This window comes from Arvicola amphibius, chromosome 3 (genome assembly GCF_903992535.2).
Source record: "Arvicola amphibius chromosome 3, mArvAmp1.2, whole genome shotgun sequence".
Lineage (NCBI taxonomy): Eukaryota > Metazoa > Chordata > Mammalia > Rodentia > Cricetidae > Arvicola > Arvicola amphibius.
This window is the reverse complement of record NC_052049.1, coordinates 35,798,857-35,820,611: the sequence shown is the minus strand read 5'-3', so window position 1 is coordinate 35,820,611 and position 21,755 is coordinate 35,798,857. Positions and strand designations below refer to the sequence as shown.

The 21,755-nt window shown below is 44.1% G+C and overlaps 1 protein-coding gene across 2 annotated transcripts in view; it reads left to right on the top strand.

The window, feature by feature from the left end:
• The first annotated feature begins 5,751 nt into the window (after window positions 1–5,751).
• The window catches only part of Plpp1 (phospholipid phosphatase 1), a 56,083-nt gene continuing 40,079 nt past the window's right edge, over window positions 5,752–21,755 (top strand). For both annotated transcript variants that reach the window (XM_038321320.2, XM_038321319.2), the window contains exon 1: window positions 5,752–6,233. In XM_038321320.2, coding sequence (XP_038177248.1) covers window positions 6,176–6,233 — 58 coding nt within the window. In that variant the 5' untranslated portion in view covers window positions 5,752–6,175. The remainder of the gene's footprint in view (window positions 6,234–21,755) is intronic.

Genomic DNA, 21,755 nt, shown 5'->3' with positions numbered 1-21,755 from the left:
CATAGGAGTACTGTGTGCCCAGCTGCCTTGTGTTCCTGCTGCCATTCCCAAAAGTCACTCTCCATGCCCTTCCCCACCATGATGGACCATGCAGTGAATTGGGAGACTAAAGAAACTTTTCTTCCTTTAACTTGCTTCTTGCCAAGCTTTGGTCACAGCAACTTGACTGTGTTAAGTCTGGTCACTAGATACTACAGTATCTGGTGCAGACTCCTTTTTGAAGTTTAGTAATAACAGAAGAGAAGAAAGTAGTATCTTTTGTGGGGAAGTCTTCAGGAATATTCTTCCCAAGACCATAATACTTAGCTTTTGTTTGACATCTGAGTTGCAGGAAGGAAAACCATAGGACAAGGACAAACTTTGTTAAGCATTTAAGGGCTGTTCTGAGGACACAGGTGCGGTCTAGGGACAGGTTTATCTTGTCCCCCAAAGGCTATTAGTGCCGTCACTACCTGAATTTTCTTTTTTAATTGTAACTGCCATTTCAAAGCTGTTTGATATATTTTGTCTCAGGGTTGCATCAGAAGTTAATCATCATCATACAACTCCCCGAGTCAGGGGTGAACCCTACTCCAAAACAAAGTCTTTCTCAATCACTCTTTTCGCAATTCAGAATACAAACAGCACAGACCTCATTTTACATGACAGGGAGGGAGTTAAGATGTTTTAATGGACTTTATTAACTTTTTTTTCGAGACAGGGTCTCACTATGTAGCTCTGACTGTACTGGAACTCACTATGTAGACCAAGCTGGCCTCGAACTCCCAAAGATCCACCTGCCTCTGCCTCTTTAGTGCTGGGACTACAGGTGGGCCATCAGGCCTGGCCATTAGCTTACTGTTTAAAGGACTCCTGAGTTGGGGAGGGCCCGTTGACATCTCAACTGCGCACTTCCTTCTTAACCAAGAACACTCTGTTGGTGTGGCAGAGGACAAGGAAAGAACAAAGAAGAGTCACCTCCTATGGCCCCCACTCTGGCCTATGAGTCTGCTGTACACCAGCACACTCTTGTACAATGCTGCATTCATAGCTGCGTGCCTGGATTTCTAAGTGGGTGGCAGGCTACTTGAGGAAAAGATCTTCTGTTGCTCACTTTGGCCTGTCTACAACTGTGTCCTGAGACTGGCATATATTGTCAGATCAATAAATGTTGCATGAATCACCCAACCATCGAAGAAGGCAAATCACCTCACACCTGCTAAAATGACTAGAATCAAAAGATTTACACCAAGGAGGACACTGTGATACAAGAATTCTTATATACTGTCTATGGGGTACAAGTTAGCATAACCATCATGGAGTTTCTCCAGAATGTTAGAAATGAAACTGGCACATAATCTGGCAATCCCACAACAGGTGTCTTTTTTTTTTTTTTTTTTTTTTTTTTTTTTTTTTTTTTTTTTTTTTTTTTTTTTGGTTTTTCGAGACAGGGTTTCTCTGTAGCTTTGGAGCCTGTCCTGGAACTAGCTCTTGTAGACCAGGCTGGTCTCGAACTCACAGAGATCCGCCTGCCTCTGCCTCCCGAGTGCTGGGATTAAAGGCGTGCGCCACCACCGCCCGGCCAGGTGTCTATCCAAAGAAGATGGAATTTATATACTGAAGAGGGACATTTGCATGTCCGTGTTTAGGGCAGCAACTGACGACATTCGCTAAGACATGAGATCAACATATATGTGTGGAGCGAGAGAGGGAGAGAGAGAGAGCACGAGGGAGAGCAAGTCCAGTCGTAAAAAGAACGAAAGCCTGTAATTTGTGACACGTGGGTGAACCTGGAGAATGCTCATTCAAATAAGTCATGCGCAGAAAGAAAACGATCTCAGTCACGCAGGGAACTGGGAGGGGGACTAACTAGGATGGTGGTCACCAGAGGCGTGAGTGACTGGGGAAAAGAGAAGGGAAGACCTCGATCAGAGGCTAAACAATTAGAGGAAGATGGGGTAGTGAGAGGAAGATCCCCACAGGCAATTTTATAGAGACAAAAAGCAGGTAGGTGCTTACCATTGGAAACAACTGCTTATTCGTAGCGCTAACGGTTCTTTCTTGACTGATAGAAGTGTTTTAAAATTGATTGTGGTCATTCAACTCTGAGAACACCCTCAGAATTACGGGGCTATATACTTTCAACAGGTGAACTGTAGGAGAGATGAGTTAAGTCACTTAAACAATGTATTTATTGCGATTGTGTGTGGATAGATGCTAACTGCGCAAAAGGGCTTGCTTGAGCCATGGTGCATGTGGTGAAGTCAGGGCACAACTTTTGGTTCTGGGGCTCAAACTCAGGCTGTTAATGCTTGTCTGGCAAGCGCTTTTACCCGCTGAGTGATCTTGCTGGCACAAACTGCCTCTTCACAGAGCTGTTTAAAAAAATAAATTTAAAATGGATGAATAAAGCCGGGCGGTGGTGGCGCACGCCTTTAATCCCAGCACTCGGGAGGCAGAGGCAGGCGGATCTCTGTGAGTTCGAGACCAGCCTGGTCTACAAGAGCTAGATCCAGGACAGGCTCCAAAGCCGCAGAGAAACCCTGTCTCGAAAAACCAAAAAAAATAAAATAAAATAAAATAAAATAAAATAAAATGGATGAATAAATAATGAATAAAAACATTAAAAGGACTGTGTTTTCACTTTCTTTTGGAGTAGGGAAATTGGAGGATTGGGCTTCTCTTACTCTGTGACCCAGACTAGCATGGAATTTGTTATGTAGTCTAAACTGGCATTGAACTCAGGGTCCTTCTGCTTCTGCCTTCCCAGTGTTGGGGTTAGAGGCATGCATCAACATTACTACAGCTTCTTCTCCTCCTTCTTCTCACCTTCTTTTCTTTTGAGTTGGGGTCTTCTTATGTAGTCTACTTAGCTTTGAAGTGAGTACAGAGATTTAATAAGGTATTTTGAAAGTTCACCTGGTTTGTGTGTGTGTTGTGTGAACACGCTTGTGTTTGTGTGTGTGTGTTGTGTAAACATGCTTGTGCTTGTGGAAACCAGATGCCAACCTTACCCGTCTTTCTCAATAACTCTAGAGCTCATTTCTTCCGGACACGGTCTCTCACTGAAACTAGAGCTCAACAATAGGCTAGACTGGCTGTCCAGGAAGCTCCAGGACCTGCCTGAACCCACTTCTCCAATTATGGTGCACGCTGCTGTGCCGAGGTTTTTACACGCATGCTTGGAGTCCAGCTCAGGGCCTCGTGCTTTCATGCCAAGCACTTTACCAGTCTAACTGTTCCTCTAGCTCTTGAAATTTCACCTTTGAATAAAACACTTTAGGAGTAGATATTTCTTCTCAGTCTGTATGGTTGTTCTCTCATGGTTTCAGTTGACTTATTCATCTGTCCAGTATATCTTCTGGAGTTAGACTATAGGATCATGGATAATTATGCTTGGATAAATGGTGATGCTATGTATTTCATGTCATCAAAACATAGCCAATGTCTTAAATTCAATGAAGCTAAATTTGAGTTCATGTGGTGACAGCCCAATCTCTTCTATAAAGGCAACCTTTTCTCTTTTTTGTTGATAATACATGATCTATGGGCAGGTGGCAGGATGTGGTACTCCAAATTCCATAACCCAGCGGCCTAATGGTTTTAATATCTGTTCATTCATATGCGTTTCTTAGTTGGCACTTGTCCTCATGGTTAGGCTTTGTGTGTGTGTGTGTGTGTGAACTTGATACAGGCTATAGTAATCTGGGCAGAAGGAGTATCAGTTGAGAAATTGCATCCATCAGACTGACATGTAGGGTCTATGGGACATTTTCCTGATTAATGATTGATGTGGGAGGGTCCAGATTACTATGGGTGGTGCCACCCATAAATTGGTGGTCCTGTGTGGTATAAGAAAGCTGAGCAAGGCATGGGGAACAAGCCAGTAAACAATGTTCCTCTCTGGCCTCAACTTCAACTCCTACCTCCAGGTTCCTGCCTTGAGTTTCTGCCCTGACTTCTCTAACGAGGAACTATAACTATAAGCTGAAATAGACCCCTTTATCCCCAAGGTGCTTTTGTTCATGGTCTTTAGCACAGCCCCAGAAAATGGACTAAGACAGAATTCATCTGGAAGGAGAGTTCCCATCAACAGAACTATAAACTTGCAGTGTAGCCAAGTCTGTCCCTGGAACTCCTGATGCTCTTGCTTCCACCTCTCAAGTGCTGGAATTACAGATGGGTACCATCTAGTCCAGCATGTTCATCTCAAAGCTGTTTAGATAAAACTTCAAATCTAGATTGTACCTGGCACATAGAATGTGCTTGATAAAAGTTAAAAAAATGGATAGTCATATCACAGATATTTTAAATTTATTGTGACCTTGCCATCTGGGACTCATAACTCTGGAGGTAAGGAAAACAACAGAATTAAAAATGGCACACCCTTAAATTCTCGAAAGCTTCTAGAAACTATTCAAATAAGCTGAAATAAAAAAAATCTAATTCCATTAAATGAAGAATACACTTCATTTTCAAACAGGTAGTTTGCTTGTGGTTTTAGAGTTGCACTTGGAAATATACATCTGACTCCCCAAGATTAACATCCTTCTACTTGCCATTTGGGGTGTTTGGCAGGAAGCAGAAGGTGTGGCTTGTGATTTCTATGTTACATCTTCATGTAAGAAGGTAAGCAACGAAAGCCTTGGTGTGGTGGCTCATGTCCTCACTGCCTTGGGAAGTAGAAGCAGGATGATCAGTTTAAGGCCATTCTATGCTTCATAGGAGAAATGTGAGGCCCTCCTGGGTTATACGAGACTGTCTGAAAAAAAAAAAAAGCTTTGAACAAGGAGGAACCCATCTATTGTTAACATCGGTAATGGTGGTTTAACTCTTTATATAGTGATTTTCACATTACCTTCTCTTAGCCTCACCGCTTCCTCTTGGTTAGAACAGACAGCAGGGATCATCAACATCCCCTTTTTACACATCAGGAAACTGAGATTACCAAATGTGTTCTAAAGGCCTCCAGGGAATGCGCAGGGGGATTGCCACTATTGAAAAATTATTGTTACTTATTAAGACGTAACTCTCTATTGTGCATGTGAGCACCGTTGCTGCTATGCTACCGATGAAACCTAAGGCCACTCCACGTGAAGCCAGAGCTTTACCACCCGACATGTCTCCAAACTCCTCCCAAATGTAATCCCAATCAACTCTATTTCAGGAGGAGTCATGACTTGCCAAAGGGGAAACTCAGCTGCGGAACAAAGGGAGTGAAGTGACTCAGTGGACAGAAAATTACTAACATGGCAACAATAGCCGGGGTATTCTTGCTAAGGTCAGGATTTATATACATCAAAGGTGGGAGGGTAAACTTGTTCAGATGTTAAGTATTAAAATATGAAGAATGATCAGACAGCAAGATTCTCGGTAAAACTGAGCTCAGCTAGGACCAACAGGAAGGCCAAGGTGTAGGCCTCTCACCGAAGGGGTCTTAGAGGAAACTAACGTAAAACATTTGGTGAATGAGAGCCCGTCACGGTCCCATCCCCATGGGAGGAGTGGGGTGGCAGGCGGTAGGAGCTGCGGAATGGTGTTCCAGGGTCCAGCTCTCCTTTAAAGGAAGCATCGCCCAGCACTAAGCGCTGCTGGAAAAAGAGAGGGCTCCCAATCCCTGCGACTCGCCCCGCCCCGTCAGCCGGCTCCCAGATTCGAGGCGGGCCCCGCCAGTCGGCGGACAGAGATCGGAGACGTCGATTGGCTGTTGTTTTCATTGACTCCGCCCACTGGCGGCCGCGCTCCTGCAGTCCGCGGGAGCGCGCACGGGCTCCAACCGGGCGGGAGGAGCCGGAGCCGCGTTCCTCCCCCGTCTCCCACCCCTCCACGGGTCCTCATCCTTAAAGCTCGAGTCCGCAGCCCCGCCTGTTAGAGAGGGCACCGGGCAGCGGAGAGCGTGCGGCCGCGGCGAGCCGGGGCTGACGGAGCAGGCGCTGGAGGCGACAGAGCGGCGGCAGCTGGCCCCGAGTCCCCGTGAGGGGGACGTTGGAGGGAGTCCAGGTCCTGGTCCGCAGCCCGGCGCCGTCGCAGCGCAGCCTGGCCCATTCTGTCCGAGTCGCTGCCCTCAGTCTCCGAGGCGCAGTCGCTGGGGGCCGCCGCCACCCCGCGTGCGAGGCTCCTAGGAAATTGGGTATCCGGACCCGTCGCGGTCCTTTTCCACCGCCGCCCTCACTAGGTAGCCGTCCTGCCGGAGACCATGTTCGACAAGACGCGGCTGCCGTACGTGGCCCTCGATGTGCTGTGCGTGTTGCTGGGTACGTAGGCACCGCGGCCCGGGGGTCTTCCGGGCGGGGACTGCCGCGGAGCCGCGCACTGGTGTGGGGTGGGTGTGCCCGGCGCGCGCGCGTGCGCCGCAGCTGCGGAGAGAGTGGTGGGGAGCCGCTTGCGCCAGCTGGGGGACCCCCGCTTCTGCACCCTTGCACTCTGGCTCCTGCGTGGGCTGCCCCTGCCTGTCTGCCGGTGCGCTGAGGCTAGCCCTGCTTGGCCGCTTTTCTCTCCTGTGCTGTTACCCTCCGTTTCCCTGTCCACTCTACCAGACAGGGTGGGCTCCTCCCTCTTCACCGTGTAGAGAACCCTAGTCGCTGGCTCATCAGGTTCTGCAGTGAAACTGGAGGTTTGATGCACCCCGGCTTCTCGGGAGCAGGCTCTAGTGCCCGGTTGATCATACTTGTGAGAAGCACTTTAAAGTTTTCGTCTATAAAAGGCTTAGAACGTTCCTAATTAGAAGGCGTTGTCAGGTTGTAAATTGTCAGGTTGCAGAGGGGATGAGGATGCCAGGTTTCTGCCTGGTGAGGTCTGAAGAAGCTTGTTCCCCTCCCCCCCCCCCCCCCCCGCCCCGCAGGAGTCCTGCTGTTTCCTTTGCCCGTGGTATACCTTTCTGTCTCCAATGACAGCCCAGCTAGGAGTTCTAGACACTTCTTTAGCTACAGGAAAAGTGGGCGTTATTTTTCTGATTGGAAGAGTTCAGTTTGGGGGGCTCTGGTCGCCAGGTGTTTCTTTCTTTTCCGGGATGGGGGAGTGGGGAGCTGGACAGGCATCGGAAGGAGTGGCTTCCACCTTTCTTTCTGTACCGTGTCTGTTGTAAACCATTGGAGGTTTGGGTGGTGGGACTCCGGTTGAAGTAATTGACCATAGTCCTGGCCAATTCTCAAGGCTACCAGTGGCTTCTGCATCTTAGATGCAAATCTGCATAATGGCTTCTCGGAGATAGGACAAATTTCTCCAGGCTTTAATCTAGCAGCTTTTGGCTATTCCTCTCTCCTGCTTCCAACTGACCATTTAGGTGTCTGCAATCTTGTCAGACTGTTAAAATTTCAGTACCTTTTTTTAAATCTTAAATGCGCTTTCTTAGAGTTCTTTCTTTAAAAAAATCTGTGCAACTTCTTTATTTACTAGGACATCCCCACCCCGTAGTTTCACAGTGAATTGTACGGTTTAAAAAATGGGATTCAGTCTTAGGACAGACTTTAAGTAGGATGTGGTAGCCTGTAACACAGGCACCTGTGAGGTGGAGGCAGGAAAATAGTTCATGTCCACCCTAGGCTACCTAGGGAGATCCTGGGTCACTAAACAAAAACAGTCTTTATGGAAACATCTTTTCAGATATTAGGACGTATTATTTAAAAATTATTAGCTTATGAAATATTTTTCTTTTTTTCTTTCTTCTTTCCTTTCCCTTTCTCCCTTTCCTCCTTTCTGGCCAGGGTCTTGTTGTACAGCCTGGTTTAGAATTTGTGCCTCTTCTTCCTCAGCCTGCAGAGTGTTGGGGATGTTGGCATCCTCTGCTGTGCCTGGCTAAATTATGATATCATTTTCCTATGGACTAAACACCGGTTAGGAGGGCTGAAACAATACACACTACCCATAGGTAGCCACAACAATGTTATTAATAGGAAGCTACTAGACTTTTAAAAAATTCATGCGTGAGCCTGGTGTTCTGTCTCATGCTTGTAATCCCATTACTTAGAAGGTTAAGGTAGGAAGACCGTCATGCATTAGAGGCTAGTCTGGTCTACATAGTGAGTTCAGGTCAGCCTAATATACAGAGTAAATCCCTAAACTGAACACATAAAGTGACAAAGGTCATGTATAGGGGGAAAACATGTATGCAGTGAAATTTTTAAGTTGTATTTTCTGGTGACCTATATTTTCAACATGATACATTTTGTTGAGCTTGCAGTAATCTGACGGTCCCAGTTGGCCCCACAGTTTCAGGAATATGATGTGTGTGTATGTGTGTGTGTATGTATATATATGTATGTATATATATGTATGCATACATATATATTTATTTTTCGAGACAGGGTTTCTCTGTGTAGGCCTGGCTGTCTTGGAACTTGCTCTGTAGACCAGGCTGGCCTCAATCTCACAGAGATCCGCCTGCCACTGCCTTCCTTCTGAGTGCTGGGTTAAAGGTGTGAGCCATCACTGCCTAGTTTTTCCCATACCTCTTGGATTTTTTTGAACACGGCACCAGCAGCCTAGGCTGAACTAGAACTCACTATGTAGCCAAGGCTGCTCTTGAACTTCTGCCAGTCCTCTGTGTCAGCCTCTAACGTGTCAGGTCTATAGGCATGAGCCACCACACACAGCTACAGTGTCTGTGATTTGGAAAAAACTCTTTTGGGGGATTCCACATTAAGTTTGCTTTTTTATAAAAGGACTTCAGCTGTTTGAATCTTATTTTATCTGTTATTATTGATTTTTTCCTTGTGCTGCTACAGCGGTTTCTTTTGAAGTCGTGCAGTGTGTGTCAAGATAGCCCAGATTTCCCTTTCCTAAGTAGAAGGTAACCTACTTACTTTAATTAGATGTGTACAAAATACCGTTAGGTTTAACAACACCAACTCTCGCAGATAACACTAAGGGAGAACAACAATACAGATCTTTTAAGACTGATTTTGGAAGGTAGGTTTTCCTAATAAACTTCACCCTTTCTAGAAGAGTCTAAGGATTATACTAAATTTGGGACAGCCAGAGATTGGCAGGCTAAGAATGTCTTTGCTTCAAGAAAATTTTCAGCCTGGCTTGAACTTTTTTCCTTTTTCCCTTTTTTCTGTGGAGCATCTACAGGTAAGCGTTGGGTACACTGATGGAAAGATGGTTAAGCACTTCATAAGTATAGGCTATGTGGAAGTGACTCATAATTATAATGTGAATATGTTCCACATTCTGTTAATGACTACCCCAACATCACTCTGTATACCCATTTTAATATGATGATGTTACATGATTTCGTTACACAAGTATTTTATAGTTTTTACCCAGGGTGATGTCTTTTGAAGTGATCATTACACACTATGTGTATATGTGTTTATGCATGTTTGTTTTAAAATAATCTCCATTAAATCTTCTGTATGCACATCTTAATTAGTAGTGCCTTCAGTGGATTTGGTAAATGCTTGAAAAAAGAGAAATTTGAGAGAGAATATGTATTTGATTCTTCTGAAATAGAGTCTTGTCATCTTCTGGCTTTTTTTTTGAGTCTTTGATTTGACAAGGCTACCATTGATTTCTATTTAAGTTTGCTTGATTTCTTCTTTATTTATAGATATGGTCTCATCGTTCAGTGGTGAGATATATATTTTGGCTGGCCTAGAACCTACCATGTGAACCAGGCTGACCTAAACTCAGAGATCTACCTGCCGCTGGCTCCTAAGTGCTAGGATTAAAGACATGTGCCACCACGTTTGACCTTACTCTGTTCTCTTGACCAGTGGTTCTAGAACTGCTGGTAAGTCCATCCACAATCCCAGGAACATGTAAGGAAAGCTACTATATAGAGAACAGTAGAGAGTTGGCATAAAAGTAGCTATTTTAGCCCAATGTATTATACTGTGTCCTGAATATAACATACCTCTCAATTACTAAGGATCAATTTGTATTTTTAGCCACCAGTTAATAAACAATGAGTCCATTAATTGATTCAGTGCACTCGGAGGGATGGCTTTTTACCTTGCGAGTGCTGGGGGTACAAAGTTAAATAGGACAGTCACTTCCCTAAAGGAGCTCAGAGTCTAATGAAGGAGAAGCAAACAAGATGTTACATCATGTCAAGTGTGCTAATGCAGGTATGGTGCCCTTTGACCACAGAGAAGGGCTGTGTCTTAGATCTGTACCATTATAGAGGAATGACTTGTCTCTTTACTCTTAGAGATATGGAGATGCCAGAAGTTGCCTAGCATTACTCCTAGAATTTTTTTCTACCCATTTTTTTTCCTTGATCTAGGGGAGTGGGAACTCAAGCATGTGTGCTGGTGATCTATCTGCAGGCAGTCCTGTGATATATAGAAGATTGAGGTGGAGCTGGAGAAGCCGTCGTTCGCGTGTCTGCATTTTGTTTTTCATAATTCCTTTCTGTGCTGCACAGACTTAGAAACTACGGTTGCTACCCGAGGATGTGCTCTCGTTCCCAACTGCTCTCTCTCTCCACATCCTTCCAATGCTTTCAAGTTGTCTCCCCCAGTTTTTCCTCTTGACTGTATCATTTGAATGTGCTGGGCTTGTCTGTTTGTTTGTTTGTTTGTTGTGCTCTAGTTGTTTTGGTCAGGCTCTGATAATACCCGTCTGTGTTCAGACTGAACTGAGGATGTTTTCCTGTTTGCACCAGTCACCAGTTAGAGCTGTCACGACAGCAGGTGCGACAGGAGCCCTTGGGGTCTTGCTGGCTTTTTTAAAAAAGATGTTTATTTTTATTTGTGTTCTCTCTCTCTCTCTCTCTCTCTCTCTCTCTCTCTCTCTCTCTCTCTCTCTCTCTCTGTCTGTCTCTCTCTCTCTCTGTGAGATGGGGGGCGCTAGAGAGCCTGTTTGAGTTTGTGTGTGATCTGCACAATGCCTGTGGAGTAAGATGGTGCCATTTACTCTGGAACAGATGGTTGTGTGCCACTGTGTGGGTGCTAGGAACGGAGTCTGGGTCCTCCAAAAGAGCAAGTGTTTTTAACCACTGAGCCATCTCTATCATCCTAGGATGGTTCAGTTTCCTTACCGTGCTCCACATAAAGCATCATTGTGCCAAACCAGTCCGTGTAGAATAAAATTGTGGACAAACATTGGCTATCAACAGTAGGGACTTGTGAAATTCCTGTTACTTGTTACCCAGATACTGATGTCTCATTTCTTTATCACAATGCTCACATCCTACCCTGTTAACATACTCCCTAAGGACCAGTTCCTTTGCTAATCCCCCTGATCAGTTGCTTTAAGAGTAAAGAAAGATAGGTGGAAATAGTTTGGCTTCATAGTCTTCACCATTTTTGTACCTTACCTTTCCTCCTAAAACTGATTTGTTCATTCATTTGCTAACAGCTGAGTAGGTCCTAGCTTCAGTTAAGGACATTTCTTTTGCTTCTGATGAAAGTCTGCTTCTTTACCTTTTCTCATTGTCTCTAATAACTGAGGAGAGAAGGGATCTCAGAGGGAAGGAAAGTCGGTCAGAGTAAAATTTTGTTCCAAAGCTTTCTCTTAAGTTGGGTGGGCAGTTTGGAACAAGAGCAGAGGCTGGAGGGGTTGCTACTATTTGGTGCCTACTTGGTTTCATGAAGTAGAGTTGACTTTACCTTAAATGTGCCCCACTTGGACTTGGTGTGGAAATGTTTAGAGAACTTTGTCCATATATGTTTTATGAGCTGTGAATTCTCCCTTCATATTCTCTGAGAATCTCCCTTCCTATCCTTTGGAAACCCAGACATGCTATGAATCATATTAATCCCATTCTCATTTAGTCATTTTTGGCTGAACTCTACTAACGTGTCCGAGATGTTTGGAGAATTACTCTGATTCTAAAAAAACCAAGGTTTTACTATTTAAATATGAGGTTGCTAATATTTGCTGAGAGATGGAGATTTTGGCAGCATAGGTGAGCAAACACTCAGATTCAGGTGGACTAGTTAGCGCAGCATGTACTTTCAATTTTTGTGGAAAGGAATTTGTTTGTTTTTAATTATTTTGCGTGCATGGTGTTCAGAGAACACCTGTGAGCAGTCTGTCTTCTCCCACTTCTGAGCAGGTTCTGGGAGGTGGACTCACGTGTCAGGTCTGCATGGCAGGCCCTTACACTGGCTGCACTGTCTTACTGGCATAAAGTCTGCACAGTCAGCTAATTGGGTGTTGATCATATAGGTGCCATTTTGTCTCTATTTTCTTTTCAAAACAGCATGTACCTTCCAGAACTTATGCAGGGTGGTTGCAAGAAGCTTTCAGACTTTTTTTTCTTTAAAAAATGTTCTTGTTCTTTCTCCTTTTTTTCAGTTAAACCAGAAACTCAGGCTGGCTTTGAACTTGCTACCTGAAGATGACCTAGTACTACAGAGCCTACTGCCTATGTCTCCCGAGTACAGGCATCAGGGGAGTGCAGCACCGTGCCTGGTTTTTTTTTTTTTTAATATTTATTTATTTATTTATTATGTATACAGTATTCTCTCTGTGTGTATGCCTGAAGGCCAGAAGAGGGCACCAGACCCCATTACAGATGGTTGTGAGCCACCATGTGGTTGCTGGGAATTGAACTCAGAACCTTTGGAAGAGCAGGCAATGTTCTTAACCTCTGAGCCATCTCTCCAGCCCCGTGCCTGGTTTTATGTGGTGCCTGGGATCAAACCTGGCCTTCTTAGGTGTCTAGGAATAGTCTGCCAGCTGAGCCACATTCCCCACTGGTTGTCATTCCTTCCCACTTCCTTTTCTTTCTCCTGATTTTTTTCTTTTAACCATTAGGTTTTTAAAGTCTAGATGGTTTAGGCAGAGTTTTGTTTTGATTTTAGTTTTTTTTTCTTAACCAAAAGAAGTCTAGACTTGGAAATGACATGCTCTTTAAAATCTGTAGACTTTTCTTTAGCACATTGGAGTTGATACATTCTTGCAGTGGACTTCGGACCTATACTTCCTCAATTCAAATTCTTTTTCTTTAGTTTATTAATTGTGTGACCTTGGGAATGGTCTCTCCGTGTTTCCTCAGCTGTATAATATCTAATAACCTATTACATCTATTTGTGAAATTTAACTGAGTCAGTATGTAAGTTGCTTAGAGAAGTGCCTGGCACTTACTCTGTATGTAAAATAATTCCCTGTAATTGTGGCACCCATAACACAGTAATTGGTAGAAGTCACATCACCTATTTTTGTATTAGGGCTAGAAATACAGACTTTAAAATGTTTCCCATGAGAGCTCATGGAATGCTTTTGAGGGCTGGTGTTCTATCAGTTAAGTCTAAAACCTACATGTATGCAGTAGTAATTCCAGGTGAGGTGGAAACTGATCTGTTTAGTTTTGATAGGGTGTAATTGAGTAAATGGAAAAACCCGTTACTATATACAGTGATCCGTCCTAAATTTCACCTATTTAAAAGAGAATTAGTTATACTCTTACTATTTTTACTGTTTTAAATCTTAGGAATGGTTGCTCTGCTTGTTTTAGAAGTTTTCTTTGTTTTGTTTTGTTTTGTTTTTGGTTTGGTTTGGTTTTCGAGACAGGGTTTCTCTATGACAGCCCTGGCCGGCCTGGAGCTTGCTTTGTATATCAGGCTGGCCTCCAGGTCACTGAGATCCACCTGCCTCCACCTCCTGAGTGCTGTGATTAATGGTGTGCACCACCACCACCGGACCTAAGATTTTTTTTTTTGAATTTCAGTAACTGTACATTCTTATTTGTATACAAAGCCTCTCTTCTTTTTTTGAGGCAGGATTTCTTGTAGTCCAGGTTGGTGTAGAACTGTCACTGTAATCAAGGGTGACCTTGAACTCCTGAGCTGTCTGCCTCTACGGCCCTGGAGCTTAGACCTGCCCTACCTCATTTATATGCATTCTGTAATTTGAATTTCTCTCTGTAATTAGGCTGCAAAGAAACAGTTGTGTAGTAACCTCTCTCCCTGTCCTTTCTTTCCTTTTTTTGTGAGCTGTGTGCTGGGTGTGCTTGCAGTGTGTGTTTGCAGTGTCTCTGTGTACACGTATGCATGCACGTGTGAAGGTGAAAGGTCAGCCTCAGTGTTGCTCCTCAGGAACCTTGTGTTAGAAGACAGGGATCCAGGTCTAGTGAGCCTCAGGGAGCCTCCTGTCTTTGCCTCCCCAGTGCTGGAATTACCAGCTTGTGCCACTATGCCTGGCTTTTTTTTTTAATTAATTAATTAAAGTATGGGTGCTAGAGATTGGATTCAGATCCTCACGCTTGCTCAGCGAGCACTCTACCACCTGAGCTCTCTCTCCAGTCCCCCCTCTTTCTCTCATTGGGTCTTTCTTTTTCTCCTCTTTTTCGTTTGTCCCCCCACCCCCCACCCCCACCCACAGTTTCCTTTCAGGCTCCTATAGAACAGGTTGGCTTCAGACTGGCTTTGTACCTTAAGCTGGCCTTTGTTCCTGATCATCTTGCTTCTGCCTCCTAAGTGTTGGGATCTCAGGTACATGCCACCACACTGGGCTGGGCTTTGTTTTACAGATACTTATTTGACATATGTTAACCTGAAATTGTCTTTATGTTGTATAAATCTCGCATTAGGTTTTGAAAGGTACTTGAGTCTGTATCCCTTTTCACTAAATCACAAGTGCACATTCAGTGCTGCTGCCATGCTAGAAGCTGAACGCCCCGTGTGAGAAAGGTGGGCTCCGCGTGCTCCTGTGTGACAGACAGGTGACGAGGTCGTGGTGAGGAAGGATATTTGTAATGAGCGACACAGTGAGGTGGAAGTGAATTGCCCATGGAGGAGCAGGGAAGAGAAGGTGCTGAGTCCCGAGGAGGAAAAGGCATTTTAAAATAGAAAAGAGGCCTCTGGCCAATTTTGACATTGCTGTGGTGTTTTGGAGTTCATCATGACTAGGGAAATATCCCTTAAACTTCAAGGCAGAAGTGGTTTTTGTTTGTTCTTAGATTCTACATGTCCCCTCCATTTTGGGACTTTTATCTTTCAAACCTTCAGTGTTACTATTGCTGGTCACAGGCGTGACCAGCAGTGAACCCGTGAGGAAGCAGTGCTGCATATCTGCGCAGTGAGGTGCCGGCTTCGGGGTGTAAGCAGCGGTCCACAGAGGAGATGCTCCATCAGCTGTTACGGTCGTAAAACAAAGCCAGTGTCTCTTTGGACTTAACAATTGCACTTAAGCAGCTTATTTTTATTTAATCAAACAAATAGGGCTTTTCCATGAAAACAAAAAAAGTAGGAAGAAGACCAGTGTGGCTGAATTACCACATGCACCTATACTCCACCTCCTAGGCTTCCCCACACCTCCTCCCTTGAACCCAGGGCTTTATATATCCCAGGAAAGCCCTCTACCGCTGAGCCTCTCCCCACAATTCTTAATATCAGTGTAGAAAATAATAACATTGACTAGTGCTTTCTGGGCAAAGTGATTTGCTTGGCCATTTCCTCTCTGTAAGGGATGGAACTTAGCTACAGGGTAGTTGAGAAACTGACCCAAAGCAGCTGTCAATGGTGTGGGTCAGGAATTGGGAGTGTACTTTTGAGTATTGTAATTTTTGAATGGTGATTAATTGGTTCAGATTGGGATAAGTCGTATGAGTGGATAAAGAAATGGGGGGCAGTATTCGGCTAACTAAAAATAGTGATTACTGTAGGTGGCCCCAGTGTTTTGTGATTTACTTTGTTTGGTTGTGTGGTTTCAGAGTCAGGGTCTGCTCGCCATGTTTTGAGCATGGAATCTGCTGTCTAAAACAGACTCTCTGAGTTTTCCAATTCAGATTTGTAATAAGCATGAAGAGCTAGCAGTGAGGTAACTAGCTGGGATGTAATTGAAGGATGCAGCTAATTTGCCTGGTTCAGTGGCATGCCTGTAGCCTTTTCCTCCAAATGGTGTTATTGTTGCAGGCATTCCTTCTGCCTTCTCACAGGAAGGGAAGAACCTTTGCCCTTCCTGTATTTCAAGTGAATCATGTATAGTGCTCATAGTAAGGCAGCCAGGCAGACGGAGTTGGAGCCTTGTGGTTTAGTCCTACGCTGTCAGTTCTTGTAAACGTTGCTTGAGTCTTTTTCTGGGTTAGGTGTCTAGGAAAATGACCTATAGGAAATGGGTAGTGGAAAAGCTCTTTAGTTAATTGGTGGCTTCTTAAGCTGGGCTCTGCTTGGCTTCTCAGTTCATGTCCGTCCATGGTAGGAGAGATGGGCTGGCTGCTGTAGGGCTAGAGAGGTAGATGAAGAGAGAACCATTGCTTATTGGTGGTTTGTCATTTGCTTTTGGTAAATGTTTTACATAAACTCACGTGCCATGATACAACTGTGAAGTGTATGGTATGGCTTTATTTTATGCCGTATCGCAGGGAATGCAGAAATGACTGGAATAATAACGCTCATGGGTTCTAATGAGTTCTTGCTTATTATGGAACTCAGACTCATGAGAAGTTATGATATCACTTTTGATAAGTCACTAATTCTTACACTGAGATTGCCAAGAATGAATTAAACAAGGTCTCCATCCTCAAGAAGTGCACACAGCCTTGTAAGAGGAAATGGGCTTCATTCAAAAATCTGCATTTAAAGACAATTTCCCCTAGACCATTGCTTTTCTTTATGGCAGAGGTTATGTGAAGCTTCAGGAATTTTTTTTTTTTTGGATGGTGCTGAGTTATGGATCCTGTAGAAAATTCAGGAAACCAATCCATACAGATGACATTATCACAGATCTTAGAAAGTATGTGGTACATGGTTGGCATTCAGATGCTTGTCGTATGAATGGATGGGTGCGTCAGCTAATCTCCTGCGGCTTGAGAACACTCTTGAGTCAGCCACTCACAGAATTCTAGCTTCGTGCTGTTACCGGGCAGGTCACCCTAGCTCCTTCAGAATCAAAAGGCTGATGCTCCTAGTGTCTTCCTCACAGTGCTGTGAAACAGATGAGATAATGTGTGAGACAATGTTTGTGACATGTTTAGTTTAGTCTTGACCTGCAGTAGGCACTCTTGTAATTTTAATCATTATCGTTATTAAGCTAATCAGCCAATTTTGTGTCGCTGACACATGGTATTTAAATGGGATTTCCTTTACTAGTGAGTTTTCTTTTGGAATGTAGTTGAATGTAGTTCTAATTACAATTTATTCTCATTCATATTCCCCCACCGTGTGTGTGTTTGTGGGTGTATGATAGAAATCAAATCCAGGGTCTCATGCATGCCAAGTAAGGACTGTACCACTGAACTACAGCCCTGACTACAATTTCAGTATCATTGAAGATGCTCTTCAGAGCCAGGTGTGGTGGTGCCCACCTTTAGTTCCAGTACTCAGGAAGCAGAGACAGGCGGATATCGGAGTTCGAGGCTAGTCTGGTGTACAGAGTGAGTTTCAGGTCAGCCAGGGTTACACAGAGAAACCTTGTCTTGAAAAAACCACCACCACCACCACCACCAAAAAGAATATGCTTTTCAGTTTTCGGCCCATTTCTGTTTCTGATCCCCAGATTGCTATGGGTAGTTTTTCCTTTTCTTTTTTTCTTTTCCCTTCCCTCCCTCCCTCCCTCCCTCCCTCCCTCCCTCCCTCCCCCCCTCCTCTCCTCCCTCCCCCCCTCCCTCCCCCTCCCTCCCTCCCTTCCTTCCTTCCTTCCTTCCCTTCCTTCCTTCCTTCCTTCCTTCCTTCCTTCCTTCCAAAAACAGGTTCTTGTATATCCCAGATTGACCTCAAACTCTGTAGGAAGCTGAAAATGGTCTGTGACTACCTGGTTGTCCTGCCTCTGCTTCCAGAGAACCAGGATTACAGGTGGCAGCTACCACACCTAGCTTGTTTGATTATTTCTAACCTGCTTCTTTTTGGAATCAGATCCTCATTATACATCTGTTTATTTTCTAGGTGAGCAGTATTCTCACAGCTCATGTGCAAGGTAACTAATGAGTGTTCATGGCTTGAGAGAGAACAGCAATCTAGAAACAGGAATAAACAAGGTGTTTGTGTTGTGAGGTTAGAATGGTTTGGTGGTATAGCTTAAGTTAGTGCTTGGCTCCCAGCACATGAACATTTGGCTTTCTTGATGTTAGCTGGTCAAGAGCTAAGGTCAACCGAGCTAAACTGTTCACTGTCTGTATAACTCTTGGTAGTTAGTATTAGCTTAAGGAAAGGATGCCTGCCACAGTCATGATTACCACTAGTGTTCTAGGATAACTCAGAAAGGGCATTTGTTAAACATATGACTTTTTTTCAAATTTTCATTACATAATTAAAGAAACATTTACAAATGACATCCTAATTTGGTTTAGTTATCTAGAGTCACAGAGGTGAGGGATATTTGTTGTAATTTTTTTCTTCAAAGGACATAAATAAGATACAAATATTAAGTGTGCTATTTTCCAAATATTGTCTACATCTGGCCCAATAGCCCAGTTAGAAAGGTTTCTTGGATGTTCTCAGACCTTGTTAGTTGGGTTATGGGGAATGGTGATTTTACAGTAACCGTCATTGTCTGTGTTAAAGCTGTGAAGTCCAAGTGCTGCCATTGGATAGAAGCTCCTAATGAGATCTGGAAACACATGTATAGTCCCCTTTTATGAAGATAAGTTCTTTTTTTTTATATTTATTTATTTATTATGTATACAATATTCTCTCTGCATGTATGCCTGAAGGCCAGAAGAGGGCACCAGACCTCATTACAGATGGTTGTGAGCCACCATGTGGTTGCTGGGAATTGAACTCAGGACCTTTGGAAGAGCAGGCAATGCTCTTAACTGCTGAGCCATCTCTCCAGCCCCTGAAGATAAGTTCTTGCATGGGTTTCTCTTGCTTACGATTAAACATTGTTAGTGGATGGCAGTCTCTTTGCACAACTCTATTTGAAGAATTAAAAGTGTAACTTCATAGGAACAGCCGCTGACTTTGAAGTCAGATTCTGCTCTTGCCTCTGCTACTCTCTGTGCTCTTCGTGGCCAACCACATGGCCGCTTTATTCAGTCATATGTAAATCATGACGACATTGATGCCTGTCTCAGGGTCTGAGTGGTAAATGAGGCACATTTCAGAGCAGTCGGGACTCTGCTGCAGATTGTATTGCCGTAGTTCATACCAGTGGGCTTTGGACAAAGGGACCACAGTTTCAGTCTAGTCTGAATATCAGGGTACTGCCCTCTCTGTCAAAGGAGTTTGTCTTTTTTTTTTTTTTGAGACACGGTTTCTCTGCAGCTTTAGAGCCTGTCCTGGAGCTAGCTCTTGTAGACCAGGCTGGTCTCGAACTCACAGAGATCCGCCTGCCTCTGCCTCCCGAGTGCTGGGATTAAAGGCGTGCGCCACCACCAGCCGGCAGGAGTTTGTCTTTTCATAAAGCGTGTCTGTCACAATTAGGGGGCAAAGATAAAACATTTAGGGGACTCCTTTAGAGCTATAATCTGCCTATGACCTGTAGGACACTAACTAGGAAGAGGTGCCCATTTAAAAGAATAAACACAATAGCTGATTCATGGTTGGTTGGTGATGTTTGACTGTTAGGCTTGGATGCTACAGTCGGGCTGCAGCTAACAGATGGTTTATCACCATGTATATCTACAGATCCATAAATCCTTGGGAAATTTCACATATTTACCCTACAACTGCAGAGACCCAGGGGCCACCCAGAATTACAATACCATAATAACAAGAAAGCTTTAACAAGTTTGAGTCCTATATAAGAACCATATTCCTTTTTTCCTAACAATTTTCCTAATAATAAAGCTTACATTTAAAAATGTTGAGGTATTTGAAAGAATGGGAACAACCCATCTCTGCCATCCTCACGGTCCTGGTGATGTCAGCCTTCAGTGCTGGTGGACCCTGCAGAGATTTGATCGAAAGCCAGTACCTAGGTCAGAGCCTCCCTGAGGCTCCCAGGACCTGGGTTTTACCATCCCACACTGGTTGCTGCGATTCCTGGGTGCTCTGGGCCAGATCCAGGGGCTGATTTTCAGTGTCCTTTGGATAGGGGTCATATTTATAGTGATTTAGATTTTCTGAAGTAAGAAATTTGTTCTTTAGGTTAGCCAATTAATTCGACTTATATTTTGAATTTACTAGGACAATGGGTAGCTCTCTGAAAGAACTTCATGCCCTCAGATGTTCCATGATGAAGGATGAAATCCTAGAGCTGGGCATGGTGGCGCATCTTGGGCTTAGGAGTTGGAGGCCAGCTTCAGTCACATAGGAACAAACAAGGACAACAACAGTATTCCAGAGCAGCAGCCAAAGCCTAGGTTTGGAAGGCAGGGCCTTGGCTCAGCAACCAAGAAACAAGTAAAGTTGCTGAGGCAGAGTTAGACGTTTTGAGCTGCCAAGAATATCAAATAAAATTATGATAGAAATGTTAAGACAGGAGGCAAAGCTTTATTGATACTGATGCAATAAGGGTAATATGATAAAGGGGATAAATTGATACAATTTATTGTGCCAGCTTTGTATCTGTGAAAAACTATATTTATTCAAAATGAGAGTCAGAATTGCAATTTTAGCAGAGCTTTATTGTAATACTTCGTATTAACATGTAAAACATTTTCATTAACTAGCATATTGAACTTTTGCAGAATTCTTTTGTATTCGTGGCACATATAAACTCTTAAGTGTAGGGACACTGCAGCTGCTTGAATCTCAAGTTCATCGCTCCAGGTTTTTGTCTAAAAAGGACTAGATCTCTATCTCTGCATGTAGCTCCTGTTGTGTGGCCTGGTGCTGCCAGCTACATTGTAGGCATTTGTTTCTTCCACAAACATGTGGTCATTCACCATGTGCCAGGCCCTGGGGTAAGTGGTGGTCACAAATAGAGGAGCCAAAACCAGTGCGTGCTTTTTGAGGGAGAAGTTAGGAGCTACGGTAGCTTATAAGAAGAGGCTTTAATTACTTTCTGGCTGGGCATGTCATGTTCAGTAGGTGTTTAGCATGTGCATGGGCTAAAAGTCCCATGCCAAAAATGAAACAAAAAACTTTGTCTGCTTGGTAGAGTACTAGATTAGAATTTAGAAAGAGGGGGCTTAGAGAGATGAGATAGGCTTTGGAAACTGAGGTAATGGTAGTTAGATTAATGCAGTTGCTGGTGGAATTTGGGAGGCTATAGGAGCCCATTTTAGTGACAGTGTAGGCAATTGGTAAGAGATAGCTATACCAAAAATAGTTCTTAAATAAAGGGCACTAGGAGAGAACCAAATGTCAAGGTGAATGGAGAAGAGATAATGAGTTTGATTTTAGGCTCATTAAACTTTAAATACCTTTGAAATGCTTAAGGAGAGATGCCAAGTTGCGGAACTCAGAGGAAAGTCTTATTTTTAGGAGTCATAGACATATTTGTAGTCATTGAACTCATGAGAACTGTGAGAGTCCAGGAAGATGTTACAACACGAAAAGAGAAACACTGGTACCTCAGACTAACATGGCTGCAGTAATTGGTGAAGTGAAATTGCTGGGTATAGTTAAATCTCTTAAGAAGTTGTAATGATAGGCTGAGGAGATAGCTCAGTCTGTAAGGCATTTGCTGTGCACGCAGGACCTCCATTTGATTCGCCAGCCCCACATAATGAGCCAGTCAGAGGCCTGCAAGATGGCTCAGCAGGTAGAAAAGCACTTACCACCCAAGCCTGACTCAGAACCCACAGTAGAAAGGCGAGAACTGACTGCTGAGTTATCTCCTGACCTCCATCCGCCCACATCATACACAGGCAATCATAATAACATGGAAAAGGCTGGAACTGGTGACAGAGACAGGTGCTCCCTGGCCTTGGTGGCCAGCCCACCTCACCTGCTCTGGTGAGTTTTAGGCCAATGGGAGACCTTGTTTGTTCCATAAGCGAGTGGCTGATGCCTCCCGCTGGCCTCCTCACACTGGTGCCCCCATGCCATCTATACATT